Consider the following 16,287-nt stretch of genomic DNA (forward strand, 5'->3'; position numbering starts at 1 on the left):
TGCTATTTCCTTGTTTTGCCAGTGGATAGTGATGGCAATTATTCTAAATCCAGTGGAGAACTCATTGGGAGGGCACATAACCTACGGTGAGTTGCTTATTGTGTGTATCAAGTTACATGAAATTAAAAAAAAAAAAAGTACCTATATTGTAAACCTAATTTTGAGTTCCTCTGGGGAATCTAGGGTATGCCCTATTCTTCTGTGGTCATGGTTTATGTTGCCCCTTTCCTCCCTTGAAGAGACATTGGCATTTTGGGATCAGTTCTATACTTAGTTGTCTACCTTTAACAAGACAGCCTTTGGCAGCCACTAACAGATGGGAGCTGTGTCAGGAAGTCCAGGACTGTACCTCAAAGTCCCCCTCAAAGTGCATATTAATGTAGACTCATTTATGTTGACAAAGGCATAAATAACATCTTCCTTTATTAATTTCTTTTAAGCTGACATGCTTAAAGGTAGATCAAGAGAACAGAAACTACCATAAATATGTGCTTTTGACCAGCTAGGAAAAGATTGTTTTCAGATGTCTCTGTTCTCTAAGCATCCAAGCTATGCAATGAATAATGAGCTACTCTGCCCTTATTGCTCCCAGCCCAACTCAACCCAAAATCAAGAGCTTGTCTACTCTCCAAGGCCAACAGCTTTGCTTAGGATAGCAACATAAACCTCAAAATTAGAAGACCCAGGTTTGAGGAGCTCCTGGGTCAGTCAGTCAGTTAAGCCTCTGACTCTTGGTTTCCTGTCAGGTTGTGATCTCAGGGTTGTGAAATCGAGCCCCTAGTCAGGCTCCATACTTAGCTTAGCACAGAGTCTGCCTGAGATTCTTTTTGCTCCCTCTCCCTCCTCCTCTCCTTTCCTCTCTGGTCCTCCCCCCACCCCCATGCTCTTTCTCTCTCACTCTCTCTCTAAAATAAATAAATAAACCCTTAAAAAAAAAAAAAAGACCCAGGTTTGAATCCTGGCTCCACTACCCTCTTGGGCAAGTTGCTTGATCTCTCTGAGCCTCAGTGTCCTCATCTATAATGGAGAAGATCATTTCCATCACCACCTTCATCATCACTGTATACGGTAATCGTGAGGACTAAGTAAGATAATTTAGGTAAAATAACAATGTACCTACCATACATAGTAAATTCTCACTAAAAGTTAATTTTGCAGGTCAGAGCCCAGCACAATAATGTGGCATACAATTTGATATTTAGCAAAACTTAACACATATACACATTCACAACCTATATCTCTTTGCAGAAGGAAAAATCTCATTGGGAATGTTGAGTTAACAAGCTGTTATGGAACACCTGGATGGCTCAGTTGGTTGAACACTGACTCCTGATTTCACTCAGGTCGTGATGTGAGGATCATGAGATTGAGCTCCGAGTAGGGCTCCATGCTCCGTAGGGGGTCTACGTGAGATCCTTCCTCGCCTCTCTCTAAATAAGTGAATAGGGGTGCCTGAGTGGCTCAGTTGTTAAGCGTCTGCCTTCAGCTCAGGTCATGATCCCAGGGTCCTGGTATCAAGCCCTGCATCAGGCTCCCTGCTCGGCCGGAGGCCTGCTCTTCCCTCTCCCACTCCCCCGGCTTGTGTTCCCTCTTTTGCTGTGTCTCTGTCAAATAAATAAATAAAATCTTAAAAAAATAAAAACAAAATAAGTGAATAAAACCTTTTTTTAAAAAAAGCTGTTACTGAATTCTAAACATTAATTTTCAGATCTTGACAATGTAACTGGACTCATTATGCTATTTAATCTTGCTCATGACTTTGTCTCTTGTCTCCCTAACTGATGACTTCTGCTGGACCCTTGCTTTTCTGTGGTGAAGTCATAGAGCCGGCTCTCTGAGGACAATCTCTACTCTCCATGACAATGCTCTTGTCTTCTTTATAGATTCTGATACTTCTCAGACTCAGAACCTTATTTCTTTGCATAGTCCTGAAGCAGCCAAGCATTTTGAAGGAAAGCTTTTAGAAATCTAGATACTTGCTTCTGTGAGCCAGTTAAAATTGGAATCCACTTCTCTGTTGACACACTGATTCCAAATCATGGATCTGGGTGAAAAGAAGTTAGAATAACAAGCCTAGATGGTTGGTCTAAGACATCCAACTCAGTTCAAGATTTTATCCTGTTATGAATATCATCTTTTAAAAAGACTTTACTTATGCATTTAATTTATTTATTTGAGAGAGAAAGAGAGCACATGAGAGAGAGAGAGAGAGCATAAGAGAAAGAGAAAGAGCACAAGTAGGGGGTAGGGGTAGAGGGAAAAGCAGACTCCATGTGGAGCAGGGAGCCTAATATGGGACTTGATCCCATGACCTCGAGATCACCACCTGAACCAAAGGCAGACACTTAACTGACTGAGCCACCCAAGTGCCCCCAATTAACATTTTTCAAAATCAATAAAATGTAAAAATCAATAAATATACATATGTTCTTCTGTCCAACCTCTTCAACCCCTACCAAAAACAAAAACAAAACACAACAATAAGAGGTTCTTGAGTTGCTGAAAATTTACCATGGGAGCCAAGCCTGTTTCCGAAGGTTTCAACTCACCCAATCAGACAAAAGGCTGGGAGAAGGGGGAGGCATTTATCAAATTACCGGAGGACTCCATCTGTTATCTTAGACCTTTGTTACCAAGTGACACAAGAGGAGATACTTAAAGGCAGTGTGAAAGAGTTTTATTTTACAGATTCTTAGTCCAAAGATTTCAAATTTGAGAGAAGCAACAGCAGGAAAGGAGAGAAGTCAAGAAGGTATGATGAAGAAGCTTCCATCCTGGCATTCTGCTGACAAGAACCACCGTGGAGGGTGAAGGTTCCTGATCGGCTGGGATCTGTCCGTTCAGCCACTGTAATAAATGCAGCCAAAAGGGCAGTCACTTCTCATCAGTCCCAAGGTCTCGTTTTTGAACCTCACGCTCACAAAAGCCATTTCTCATCATGCCAAACCAACAAAAGAAAGTCATTTTTTGCATGGCTGGGGTGTTAAGCTTTGTGTGTGCCCTTGGAGTGGTGACAGCCCTGGGGACACCGTTGTGGATCAAAGCCACCTTCCTCTGCAAAACAGGGGCTCTGCTCGTCAATGCCTCTGGGCAGGAGCTGGACAAGTTCATGGGCGAGATGCAGTACGGGCTTTTCCATGGAGAGGGTGTGAGGCAGTGTGGGCTGGGAGCAAGGCCCTTTCGGTTCTCACGTAAGTAACAATTGCATTTGAATTATTGAATACTTTAGGCATACTCTTTCGACTGTTGCAAGGGATTGTTTTTAAGAGCCTTGCCCTGTTTATAGTAGGCCTTTTAAAACAGATGGGAACTTTTTGGGTCTTTTCCGAGCAATTACCTCTTCTTAGTTTTTATTATTTTGTTTTTATTAATTATTTCACTCTGTTTTTTTTTTTTTTTAAATGACAACATATAGTTAATGAGCTGCTATGGAATTAAACTTTGAGAGGATAAGCAATTAAGTTCTTAAATACTAATATCTATGCTAGAAATTTTGGTATCTTTTAAAAAGAAGAGGGGCGGCTTGGAGAAATAAAAGCTGTAAGAGAGGATGTTTGTTTTGCTCTTAAAAAAAAAAAGGATCAGTGTCATAGGCTCCTTAACCAACTCTAGCTACTTTTCTGCCTTGATCATGACTTTGTACCCTGTCTACCCTGTATTATCCCTGCTAGGACCTTTCTTGCCACTAATATTCTTAAAAAAAATTTTTTTTTAACCAATTTGAATCACTTGGCTATAGAAATTTAAAATGATCTGCTATGCTAACTGGGAAAGAAATAGATGCCTATTTAGTATAGAAAATTTGCATCAGATTGATCTTCAAATCATGTAGAGAATATAAGACAGATTTTCCTGTTCGATTTTTGTGAGATGGAAGTGTTATCCACAGTATTATAACCTGTTTATCTTAAGAAGAGAATTTTTAAAAAATTACCATGTGAATAGGCAACTCATTAAATGAAAATTAATAAGAAGTCATTTGTTATATCTCTCACAACACACATTCAGAAATTATTATTATTTCAAAAGGGCTGGTTTGGAACAATCTTATGAAGAAACAGCCTGTAAATTACTGCATAAATCACTCTTCAGGAAAGGAGGTTACCAATTGAAGCATTTAAAATGAATTATTATTTTGCCTGGGTATTTTTTTTTTCTCTAGCATAGGTAGAAAGCTAAATTAATTGAATTTATTATTAACCTATGCAGTGTCTAATTAAATTTCAGCGCTGGCCTATTTATATTTCTGCAACATTCCTTATATCTTCTTAGCAGTCATTGGACACCAGCGTTCACTCACATACGTTATTAGAGGATAAGAATTGTCACAGGGCTCCAAAAAATCCCCAAGAATTAGTCTTCAGCTTTTCAAAAAATTATCATCACTAGATTTGATGAAGTGAATACCAAGTCTTTTCACTGAATGGCTTTAGTTCATTAAGGTAATGGGCTGTTAGAGTTGCTTAGCTTTCCTTAGGGGGGAAAGAGAACAAAGCCAAATATCACATGATTTCCAACTGTATTAAAAAATAAAAAAGGAAGAAGATGAGTGAAATGATTTAACCATGAGTCATCGGCAGCTAAAACATGAGTAAAGCTTCTCACTAACGAATTTCGACAAAAGCAGGGAACAGACAGTGAATTTTCTGAAGCCTTTGCATTTTGTACAGTGAAACAGAGATAAACTTTACTCAAACCCCAGGACGGGTTTCAAAACAATATGTTCTCTGAACACTTACTAGACACTAAGCATATTTCGTCTTACTTTTTCCTCACACAACTACATTCCTCGGTGTTTCAACATGCGTTTTTATGGCTGTGTTCTCTGCTGGCCCCCCTCTGTGATGTGCTTGCTCTAGTCACCTGTCCCTCCCTTTGTTTTTGTGAGGACTCAGAATCAGTGGGGTTTAAAACCACACCATCATCTGGCCCAGAATTGCATTCATCTCCATGATCTGCCCCCAGCCTTGTAAAGAAAAGTTGACATCTGTCTGTTCTGGGATGACAACCTCTCTACAGAACCTTTCTCGGTGCTAGAGCTGTGAAAGCCTCATTAATTTCTATGAGAGCTGGCAAAGTAGATGTAAGCATCACTTTTTCTGCCTAAGCCTCTTTCAGCGGATCATGACAGAAAGTTGAGAAAACTGAACACTCCCAACAGAGTCCCTAAAAAGTATAATACTCATTTACATAAACAGCTCTCTTGTGATAAAAGCTTCCTAACCAATGTGCCTTTATTATTTTTTTTTAAAGATTTTTATTTATTTGTTTGACAGACAGAGATCACAAGTAGGCAGAGAGGCAGGCAGAGAGAGGAGGAGGGGAAGCAGGCTCTCTGCTCAGCAGAGAGCCGGATGCGGGGCTCAATCCCAGGAACCTAAGATCATGACCTGAGCCGAAGGCAGAGGCTTTAACCCATTGAGCCACCCAGGCGCTTCCCAATGTGCCTTTAGAACACACTGCACCCTCTAAGTTTAAACTCCTGTTGCAAATTAGCTTCACGGTCCATATCTTCCCGCTCACAATGCCATCAACCCACCAATGACGTTCTAACAGTGTATTCTGTTAGAGAAGAGACCCCTCTCTTCTGTTAGAGAATAGACCTCTCTCTGTTAGAAGAGACCCCTCTGATATTTTTCCTAAGAGAAAAGTATTGTCCCATTAATGTAAGGGAATGAGAGGCCCAACCCTGTTTTCTCAATAATGGCAAACTTCGGTTCTTGTCAGCAGAATGCCAGGATGGAAGCTTCTTCATCATACCTTCTTGACTTCTGTCCTTTCCTGCTGTTGCTTCTCTCAAATTTGAAATATTTGAACTAAGAATCTGTAAAATAAAACTCTTTCACACTGCCTTTGAGTATCTCCTCGTGTGTCACTTGGTAACAAAGGTCTAATTCAAAAGCTCAGGATAATGATTTTCTGTTTCTTCCAGAGCCCAACTTATGATTAGGGCACTACTCCTTTCCCAGAACTTCCTCCTTTCTCATTTTCCCTTTAGAAAGTTTTTTTTTTTTTTTTAAAGATTTTACTTCTTTGTTAGAGATAGAGTGAGAGAGAGAGAGCGCACAAGCAGAGGGAGCGGCAGGCAGAGGGAGAATCAGTTTCCCCTGTTGAGCAGGGAGCCTGATGTGGGACTCGATCCCAGGACCCTGGAATCATGACTTGAGCTGAAAGCAGACACTTAACCGACTGAGCCACCTAGGTATCCCCTTTAGAAAGTTATTAAGCAAATATTTGGATTTTAAGAAGCTTTCCAGTGTAGGAGGAATGGAAAAGGTACTCATGAAAGTATCAGTCACTTCTTGACCAGTTTTTATCATGTTGTGTTATCATCAGTTAATATGAATTTACATTTCAGTTCTGTGGGATTGCTAAATGCTTCTTTCCTTACGAAACTTTTCATTTAGATCAGTATTGGTCAACAGAAATACAATGTGGACCATAAATGCAACTCACATACAAAACTTCAAATGTTCTAGGAGCCATATTAGAAAAACGGAGTAAAGGAACAAAGTGAAATGAATTAAAAAAAAAAAAAAAGATGTATTTATTTATTTATTTGACAGAGAGAGACATCACAAGTAGCCAGAGAGGCAGGCAGAGGGGGGTGGGAAGCAGCCCCCCCCCTGAGCAGAGAGCCCGATGTGGGGCTTGATCCCAGGACCCTGAGATCATGACCTGAGCTGAAGACAGAGGCTTAACCCACTGAGCCACCCAGGCACCCCAAGTGAAATGAATTTTAAGGATACTTTTCCTTAACCAAAGATATCAAGAATACTGTCATTTTAACATGATTGTCAGTATAAGATCGGAGATATTTCAGGGCTTAGTCTTTGCAATCTTGTCTGTATTTACACTTACTGCCCATCTCAACCCAAACAAGCCACATTTCAAATGCTCCCTCGCCATTTCAGCGTGGCTAATAGTTATCACAATGGGACAGTGCCAATTTAGCTAAAGATTTACTCTGAATAAACTGGGCATTGACAGTGTCGCTATCCATATTCTAAATGAATTTTTGCTTGGTTCTGCTGTACAAATTTAATGTTATTTTTATGGACAATGCATGTGTAACTTTTAAAACCCAGACACATAGTATAACATGAGGTTAAGGAACGGACCAGAAAAATATTAGGCACTGTTGTCATGTTTGTTCCTATTAAACATTCCCTGTTAACTACTCTATCTCTTTTAATTATAGCAAGAATCTTCCCTGCCAGCATGCACAGTTATGCTGGGAAAACTTCTGCCTCGTTTACTCTGACTCATTCTCGTCCATTTATGGGTCAGCGCTTCATTTTCCAGAGGTCACTAGCATTCATACCTAGCACACAATTTCATTCATTATAATGAAGGACGGTTTTCCTTTCAAGGAAACACAACTGGTGGGCTTAATTTTTCCTCATATGTCACCTGTAAAATTTTAATGATGCTGTTTAAACTCTAACTGTAGCCATCAAGAGAAAAACTCAAAAACAGTTTTGAGCTTAATGTGTGTGGGTGGGTTTCTGTTTTGGTGATTTGAAACACTGCAGAGCATCATCAAATATGAAACCCAAGAATCATATGGCATCAATCATTCCTAGATATGCTGATCTATTTATTGCCAAGATAGTTCAATGAGCTGATAAAAACATATGGAGGTGGATTTTTTTTTGGGGGGGGGAATAATATCTAACCAATTGTGTATCATGGCTTGCGAGTTCAGTCATCCTTTTAAAGCATTTTAATTGAGACCTTACGATTGAAAATTTGTTAGAAATCTTAACAGAGAGTTAGTCTACTTCCTATTTTTAAAAAAGCAGACTTTCTTTACCAGATGAGGTCCGGTCCATCACCCACATTACAGAGAGGATGTTGAAACTACTGTGTCAGCAAGCAGGGGGCTCCTCCAACAGATTTTGGGGCACAACCATTAGGACTCAGGGTCTCTGCCCCCACTCCCGAAAGTCGGCGCTGTACCTCCAGGGTCTCCTGCAAGCGTGACTTCCCCATCTGCCCCAGGTGTTCTACCCCTCACCATTCTGCATAACCTGCTTCTCTTTTCTCACCCCTCCTTCCCATGGCAGAGCTGCCAACGTCTTTATGTCCCCCTTCTGATAACACTGCCTGTCCCTCTTCCCTTCCTTAATGGACAGTCTGATGGGAGGGAAACCCATGGAGTTGACCCGGGAAGATGCCCTGGTGGGAGGAAAGGGGAAAGACAGTTGTACCATTTTTGCCTCACTTGTGTGGGCCCTCCTGCCTGTTAGCTCTGGATCCTCATATCGGATCTCACCCATTCAAACAATCCAGCAAATAGAAACTTTGTTTTCCTTCCATTGGGGGGAATAAAAAAGTGATGGTGGGATTTGAAGATAGTAAGGGTTGAGAAGCACCAGTGTGAAGGGAAACTCTTCAACTTTTCTTGGCCAAATAATTGTTTCCTGCTCTGTCCTTCCCAGACCTTGATGTTCACTCCATTATTTCAAGTCACCTTGGATCATAAGTATTTGAGAATGTGTATTTCTTTGTAAGGAGATCCTCAGCCCTCAGAAGGCAGGGGGCTGGGTATTCCTCATCTCTACACTTCCACTAGTGAGTCACAAAGAGGTGCTTGAGAAATGTTTGGTAAACAGACATATGAGATTAAGTAATCTGGGTTGAGGCAGGTCTGTGTCACTCACTGGGGATTAGAATTGAAGCAAATCACGTTCATCCGTGTTCAGTTCTTCCATCTGTAAAATGGGAGATGAAACTGGATGGTTTCTAACATCTCTTCTAGTTCGGACACTTTATGAGCTATGTAATGAGAGGCTGGCTGTTCTAGACAAGGTCCTTCCAGCTTTAAAATGGCTTGACCCTTCTACTCTGTTGGTTGAAGTCTCTGCTGACAGATTCCAGCCACTCTCGTCAAAAGTGGTGAGTTTTGTGTGCCTTTACTCTTTGGTCTTCAAAGCTCATGATTTTTAAAGTATTTGGAAATATCTACCATTTATCAGGACCCAAAGGAATTTTGTTATCAAAGCAAATACTTCTCTTCCTCCCTGTCAAAACCTTTTCCTATTTGTGTGGGAAACTGCAGGTTAAAGGAGGAGAAAAGGAAGAATGGAATGTTTTGGGATTCTATGGAGGTGGGTTAGCGGGAACAGCCATAAACACCCACATCATCTAATGGTGTTATTGAGAAAGCCAAAATGAAGGTCAAAATACAGTGAGAGGCTGACCTACTACTCCCTCCAACTTTTTTCTGGAAACTTCTCTTCCATCCTTACTGGAAAAATTCCTCCTTCCTGCATTGATTTCCTGATAATGGCAAAGATTTAGGAATGAGCAGTATGTTTAATACTCTCAGAGTTTTCTTCATCCAAAAGGAGGAGACATCATCCTCAAATTCGTGAGAAATATTGGCCAAGAAAAGACATGTCTCCTTCCTCCTTAGCAACTACTTCCAGTTCCCTTACCAGGAAGAATCCCTCACAGAACCAGCCTCACCTATTAGAGTTTTGCACATGTGTGTGCATACACGCACACACATACACACTCAAGCACACACCTTGCACACATACGCACACACATACACACTCAAGCACACACCTTCCTTTCCTTGAAATCATTCTCCACCCTAACAGCCATAAAGTCACTGACTGGGGCTCAGCTGAGACATGAAGCTTAGGGCTTCTGGAACTTAACCCTGATGTGTGTGAACTTCATCGATTGGTGAAGGACTCCAGATCGTTCTTACAATTTGCTGCTGTGCTTTCTCTTCTAATCTCTGAGGTAACTCATCTTCCCAAAGGATGTTTAGACAACCTCCAAAGAAAAAATACTTATTTCAGCTGCCCATTTCCTGGGTGCCTAAATCATCTCCAGCTCTTATATGGGAGGTATGACGATGCTATACCTTTTGAACCAAAATGGAAACTGTAAACTCAGAGAGGTCACAAATTTCTCAAGGTCCCAGATCGAGTGGGTAGCTGACCTGAGACTGAAATTCAGACCCGTAGGATATTGCCAGTTCTGAAAATACAAGAGTACTTTCAGTTTCACCAGCCAGTTAGACAATGTTAGTACTTCCCAACACCTGGAACTTGTATATCCATGTAAGGGTCCTTGGCCTTACGACTTGAATTCCTGCGCTGCCTCTTTATCTCACATTTCGGTGGCCCTGATGTCTAAGCCCTAATCTTTGACCTTTGGAAGGTGAAGTCGTCAAGTCAAAGCCTGTTTAATAATCTAGGCTGAAAAAAATCTAGGTTGAGCTGGTCACATGCTTATGGCTAATCTTTGGGTTATGTCATCATATTACCTTGATGTTGATAATTTCTGCCCAGAGAGGAGATATCTGATTGCACATGTGGCTAGCTGATGTAAGCACACTGCCAGTGAAAACCTTCGTGGTAAGATCTTCAAAGTCAGTGGCTTGGACTGCGACATTATGTCATCGCAGCAAAGATCAAAACTGTAGGCTCCTTCATGGGGTGTCATGAACGGTTTCAGAACAGGCAGGGACGAAAAGAAAAGCAAGTTTCACTTTAAAATCTGGTGTTTTATGAGGAGCCAATGGGCTAGATTTAGAGTGTAAGTTAAAATCTCATTTAAAAAAAAATGAAAACTCATTTTTATCTCTGAATGAGATCAGGGGTTTCAAAAGTCAAAGACTTTTTTTTTTTTACACAAAACTTATTTAAATTAGATTAAACAAATTCGCCTTTCAATCCAAACGTGCACCAAACTACCCAGACTGGCTGGGAGCTGATACACTTTGATTCCAGGTATGATGGAGCTGACTAATAGCAAACTGTACCTGGCAGACTAATTTATGCAGGATTCGTATTTCGCTCCCTCTCAGCATGTTATAACTGTAGCAAAGCCATTCTCAGGAGTTATTACCCCAACATAATCATACCCTGTGGATTTGAAGCAGTTAAATGGGTTCTGTTGTCAGACACACATATGCACCGAAGCAGCTGTCGTCCCTCAGCTGCCATGGCTGAGTAAGGCTCGCTGGTGGGGCTTCCTCTGAAATGGGCTGAGGCAGGTAGACACACGTCAGCTAAGAGAATTTCAGGCAAGGTACTGAAAAATGGTCTTTTAAATGGTTCTGTCTTACCATCAGGTCTCCTCCTCTGAAGTGCTGGGTCATGGATTTCCTTCTCCCTGACCACGCAGCCATCAGGAGGAAGCCTGCCTCCATAACCTGGGTGTGAGATGATGGTGGATATTAGAGGAAGTGAATGCCCTGAGCTTACGTCAGGGAATGGCTTTCCCTGGATTTTCCTAACAACTGGCTGCCGACGGGCTGAGGGCAAAGTCAGATCAAGAGCATATCTGTAAGAAGAAAGAAATCTTCCCTCTTACTCCCTTTCAAGAAAATGAATCGCTGAGCACCAAGAGGCCAGATACAACTTCTCTTTTTACACACGTTTTATGTGGAGAAGGATGAGTTGAGAAGGAAGCAGGACCTCAGAAGCTACCAGATGGCTTTAATCTAGGAGGCAGTTGCTGCACCATTGTTGACATTGGCAGAGGCTGCCTTCTTTCTGGGAGCTTCACAGATGGGGTTACCTGCATCTTACATCTGGCTAGAGGAAGGTGAAAAGGGTTGGTGAAACCTATGCCATCAGGTCAGTGGTCCGTAACCCTGGCTGTGCTTTAGAATCACCTGGAGAGTTTCTAAAACTTTGGATGCTAAGGCTGCATCCCAGGCAAATAGAACTGGGATCTCTGGAGGTGGGGCCTGAGGATTGGAAGGTTTTAGAAGCTCTCTGGGAGAGTTCAGTAGTATCCAAGGCTGAGAATTACTGAGGTGGATGGTGGCCACGAAAGGTGGGAGCAGGTGAGGGGTCTGGCGCTCTCCACATTAGGGAAGGGCAAGACCATCAGAAGGAGGGCAACGAGGAGCAGCGGTACTTAGCACTGTTTCCGCACAGGTGGGAGGTTTGGGGATCCTTGTCCTCTACTCCTTTAGCTGTTTATTTCCATGAAGGGTCTCACACTTCCCTTATACTCTCCTGGACTCAGAGGGAATGAGAGATTGGATTGAGGAGTTTGAGTAAGAAACAGGATACGAGGCTCTCAGCCCTAGAGCCTTCCCCTCTTTCCAAGTCTGTCCAAAACCAGGTATAGGAACCTGCTCTCCACCTGGTCAGGATAAGGGAGCCAGCTCTGTCCCGGACTGGGAGGCTTTCAGCTGTCCAGCCCCACCTGTGACTGGGTGGGTGAGGCTGACTAATTCAACAGAACTTAGTGGAAAATCTAAGCCATGTTCTCCAGTACTTTCTCAGAAATAAAATTAACATTTTGGCCTTCACCTGCCTGTCTCCTATGGAAGGGCTCTGCTCCTTCCAAAGAGATTATCAAGGGTCCTCTTTAGAGGTTTGTCATCAGCCTAAAAATCATTTAAGATAAGTCATTACATAGAGAATGTCCAAGAAATAGCACAAGGGAAATAGAAATGAGGATGAAAACAATATATCATGTGCTGAGGAAAGTGTGTGACAGGTACCAAATAAGTAATTAGCTATAAATCTAAAGTCCCTGGATTATTTACGGGAATAGTCGCCCACCTGGTCAGGGAGGGAATAAAGTAAAAAACTGAGCTTCAAGAGAGACAGTTTGCCTGAATTCCATGTATCTAGGACTCCTATGGGGAGCAGGGGGCAAGGGGAATCTTTGGTCTCAATGTACAGATAAGTACTCTGGCCACCTGTGAGCCAAAGAGCTCCCTCCCAGCCCCAGTGACTGATCTCAAGATTTGAAAATGCAGACACTCTCACAGCATTGGGTTCTTCTATCTCCTACTCCTCTTGGTGAAAACACAACTCCCCTGCCATTCTCATCATGTTAAAAAAAAAAAAAATTTTAAGCAGTTACTTCCAATGTACGTAGAGCATCCACAGAAACGATTTAACTTGTGTCTCTTGAAAGTTCTGCAATATTTCCATCACTACTCACATTTACACATAAAGGAGTTGAGGTATACAGAGGCTCACATGAGCAGTAAATGGCAAAACCAAATAAATTCCAAACTTTCCTAACTCCAAAAGCTATGCTTTTTTTCAACCTGTCATACTGCTTTTCAGTTAACGTCTGGCTCTTTGTCTCTCTTCCCACCAGCTGCTCTGTCCGTGCTTTGGTGTTGCATGATAGTCTAACTACCTAATACTCTTGGTTAATGCCTCAATACAGGTTTAGATTGGATTGACTAAACTCCTGTTTAAGAACTGTAGGATAAAAGACAGGACTGTTAGACTGGAATCAGTATTGGCTAAAAAGGAGAACAAAGTTTCAGGATAAACACAACAGAGGAACCCAGCAGATAGAAATAAATTGTAAGGCAGCTGAAATGAAAGCCATACGTTAAGAGATAGCAAATAAAACATGGATTAATGGCAAGTAATAAAAGAACATACTTAGTTTGTAAAAACATGGTTCTTTATCGTATCCTTATTACTCTCCAATGATCTATTGAAAACAGCATGACTCTACATGTAAGACACAAATTCTTTGTAAGTTCGAGTATATGTGCCCTCACCTCCCATCCCCCAGTGGGGGAAAAATCACTGGGGTCTATTTTGAGCCTAAACATTCTAGACTCTGCAGTTATGAAGGGAAAGAGAGGGTGCCGATCCACGAACAATGAAGAATCTGGCAAAAGGGTTTTTAACTAACTGACAATTTGTAAAGGCGCACAGGTACATCAGTCAAGAGGGACTACATTATGTTTTAATAACAAGGAGGTTCATGCCGCACGGGTGAATCAGCAAAGATTGATTTCTTGCTCACAATACATGCTCATCAGGGATCCGCTGGAGGCCCATTCCAGGATGCAGCCACCATCTGAAACGTTGCCAGCTATTAGAACAGAGGGCAAGAATCGTGGAGGCTCTCCCTCTGACATGGAAATCCTCTGACCTGACACGGACACATGCCACTTCCCCTTGTATACTTGACTGGGAAAGGTTGTTCCACAGCCTCATCTAACTTCAAAGGGGCCAGGACGTGCAAGGGAGCCCCAAATGGGGAAGAACCAGGATCGTAGATGGCTGAAGAGCACTAATTACTATCACCATTATGGTTTTTATTCTGAGCGCTCCAACGAGGAGAATTGCTCTTTGTCAGGGCAAGGCACAGGGGAATTGGGAGAGAGATCTTAAGATTTAGAGTTCGAATTCACTCCATGGCATTGAAGAAGCCATTCTGAGCAAAGGAATAGCATGAACCGAATTATGAAGAGCTTATTGTGGCCAGGGTACAGAGGACGTTAGAGAAAGGAGCAGAAAGGCAAGGCTAGGGAGGAAGTCAGGGATCAGAAGGGGAGAGTTTGCTGTCCTGAGGCAGTGCACTTGATCTTGCAGGCAATGGGAAGCCTTACTAAGCAGGTATGGGACAAGGCAAGAGATGGATGAGAGGAAGACCAAAAGGGAGGTGAGGAGGCCAGTCAAGAGGCTCCCCCATCCCCGATTTAGTGGCCCAAGCCAGAGCATTGCCAGAGGGCTGCAAAGGAGGGGAAGTATTTCCCAAATAAGGGGAAGCAAAAAATCAACAGAGCTTAGTGACATGAGGTGAACCCCAGGTTTCTGCAGGACAGAGAGCTGTAGCAATTCACGGAGATCGATACAGAAGGAGAAAGTCTAGAGGGAAGATGAAATTCTTTTTGGTCATGTTTACTGAGGTCCACTTATAGGCCAGCAACAAGAAACGTCCATCAGCTGTGCAGTTTGGAAGTCATGGGAGCGGCCGGGAGTAAAGGTAGAGAAGAGGGAATCCCCGGGTTAGAGGGGATAGTGGGAGCTACACTGGAAGGAGAGGTCTCCCAGGAAAGGGAATCAAGTGAGAAGGGGAACAAGAGTGGGTTCTAGAAAACACCAACCTTTATGGGTTGAGGAGGAGGGACTGGCCAAGCAGGCTGAGAAGGGAGGGTCAGTGAGCTGTAGGGGAGCCAGCAGAGGTCAAAGCAAGGGAGGAGAAACTTTCAAAGGGGAGTAGAGTTCAGCAGTCCCAAACACTGCAGCAGTCAAATAAGAGAAAGTGAAAATAATCCTTTTTTTTTTTTTTTTTTTTTTAAATTTCACAAGGTGAAGGGGAATCTTTTCTAAGGCAGTCCTGATAGAGTGGTGGGGAAGAGAAGTCCTTGAAGGAGCTGAGGAAGTAGCAGAAGGCCAGAACTCAGAGCAAGGTTCGTGGTCAGGCTCCTAGAGGTACCCCATGGCCCAGGATATACACGTGCATGCCTCTCTCTCTCTCTCTCTCTCTGTGCGTGCGTGTGTGTGTGTGTGTGTGTCTGTCTGTCTGTCTGTCGGTATGTTCACAATGGGAGGGTCCAGAGTGTGATTCTATAGTGAGAAGATAAAGCAGTAGGGAGGAAAATGCTGAGGACAGACCAAAGAGGTAGGTAAAGGATTGAGAAGGGACCCTGTGAGGTAGAAAATGAGTCTTGACAGCACCAGGAGAAGTCCAGACTGTGGATAGGAGGGAAAAAAATTCACTAAGAATGGAGGGAAGGCTGGGGAGAACTAAACCAAGCATGGCAATGGGGAACTGAAAGGTGAGGGTATTCCCTCGATGGCCCCCATTTCCTCTTTGAAATAGAAGAGTTCCATTCACTGGCTGTTTTCAGGCCTTCTGGAAGCCAGGCACACACACAGAGGGAAATGGAGATGCGGGTGTGATAGGTGCGTAAGAGTGGGGGAGGACTGGAATATCTGACAAGGGACAGAAAAGGGAAAGACTGGAGAAGACTTTGCAGAATGGCTGGGGGTTGTGGTAAACCAGAGATCAGAGGCCCAAGTTGGAATGGGGGCACACAGACAAGGAACATAGCCCAAACGATTGCGGGAGGCCAAATTTTCTATGGAGAGCTCTCCTGGGACTGCATTTTCACTCCAAGCTATTTGCTTATGCCTTACTCAGCTGTGTTTTGTAATAGCAGACTGCAGGAATGAGGGTATGACAGCCTTTCTCTGTACACAGGGCTAGTTACACAATGTGGATTTGCTGCCCTCCCCACCCCCCAACCTCCTGTGACAGGTGCCTTCTATTCTGCTATTAGGAGAGTGACCTCAATGACTAGTTCTTTCTAGTTTTCTGTTTTTGATTAGATATCTTGTCAGAAATCTCTGCTTGCAGACTGCAGGGAAGAGAAATTGAGCTTTGAACCAGTAGTTTTATATGTGTTACAAAATATAACTCACGTTCTTTAGTTACATTGTATCAATATGCATACAGCATTCTTTCTTTTTTTTTTTTTTTTTTAAGATTTTATTTATTTATCTGACAGAGAGAGATCACGAGTAGGCAGAGGCA

At 42.6% G+C, this 16,287-nt stretch overlaps 1 protein-coding gene across 1 annotated transcript in view; it reads left to right on the forward strand.

The window, feature by feature from the left end:
• The first annotated feature begins 2,861 nt into the window (after positions 1-2,861).
• The window catches only part of CLRN1 (clarin 1), a 37,155-nt gene continuing 23,729 nt past the window's right edge, over positions 2,862-16,287 (forward strand). Inside the window, exon 1 of the mRNA XM_059165240.1 lies at positions 2,862-3,191. Coding sequence (XP_059021223.1) covers positions 2,939-3,191 — 253 coding nt within the window. The 5' untranslated portion in view covers positions 2,862-2,938. The remainder of the gene's footprint in view (positions 3,192-16,287) is intronic.

This window comes from Mustela lutreola, chromosome 2 (assembly GCF_030435805.1).
Source record: "Mustela lutreola isolate mMusLut2 chromosome 2, mMusLut2.pri, whole genome shotgun sequence".
NCBI classification, from domain to species: domain Eukaryota; kingdom Metazoa; phylum Chordata; class Mammalia; order Carnivora; family Mustelidae; genus Mustela; species Mustela lutreola.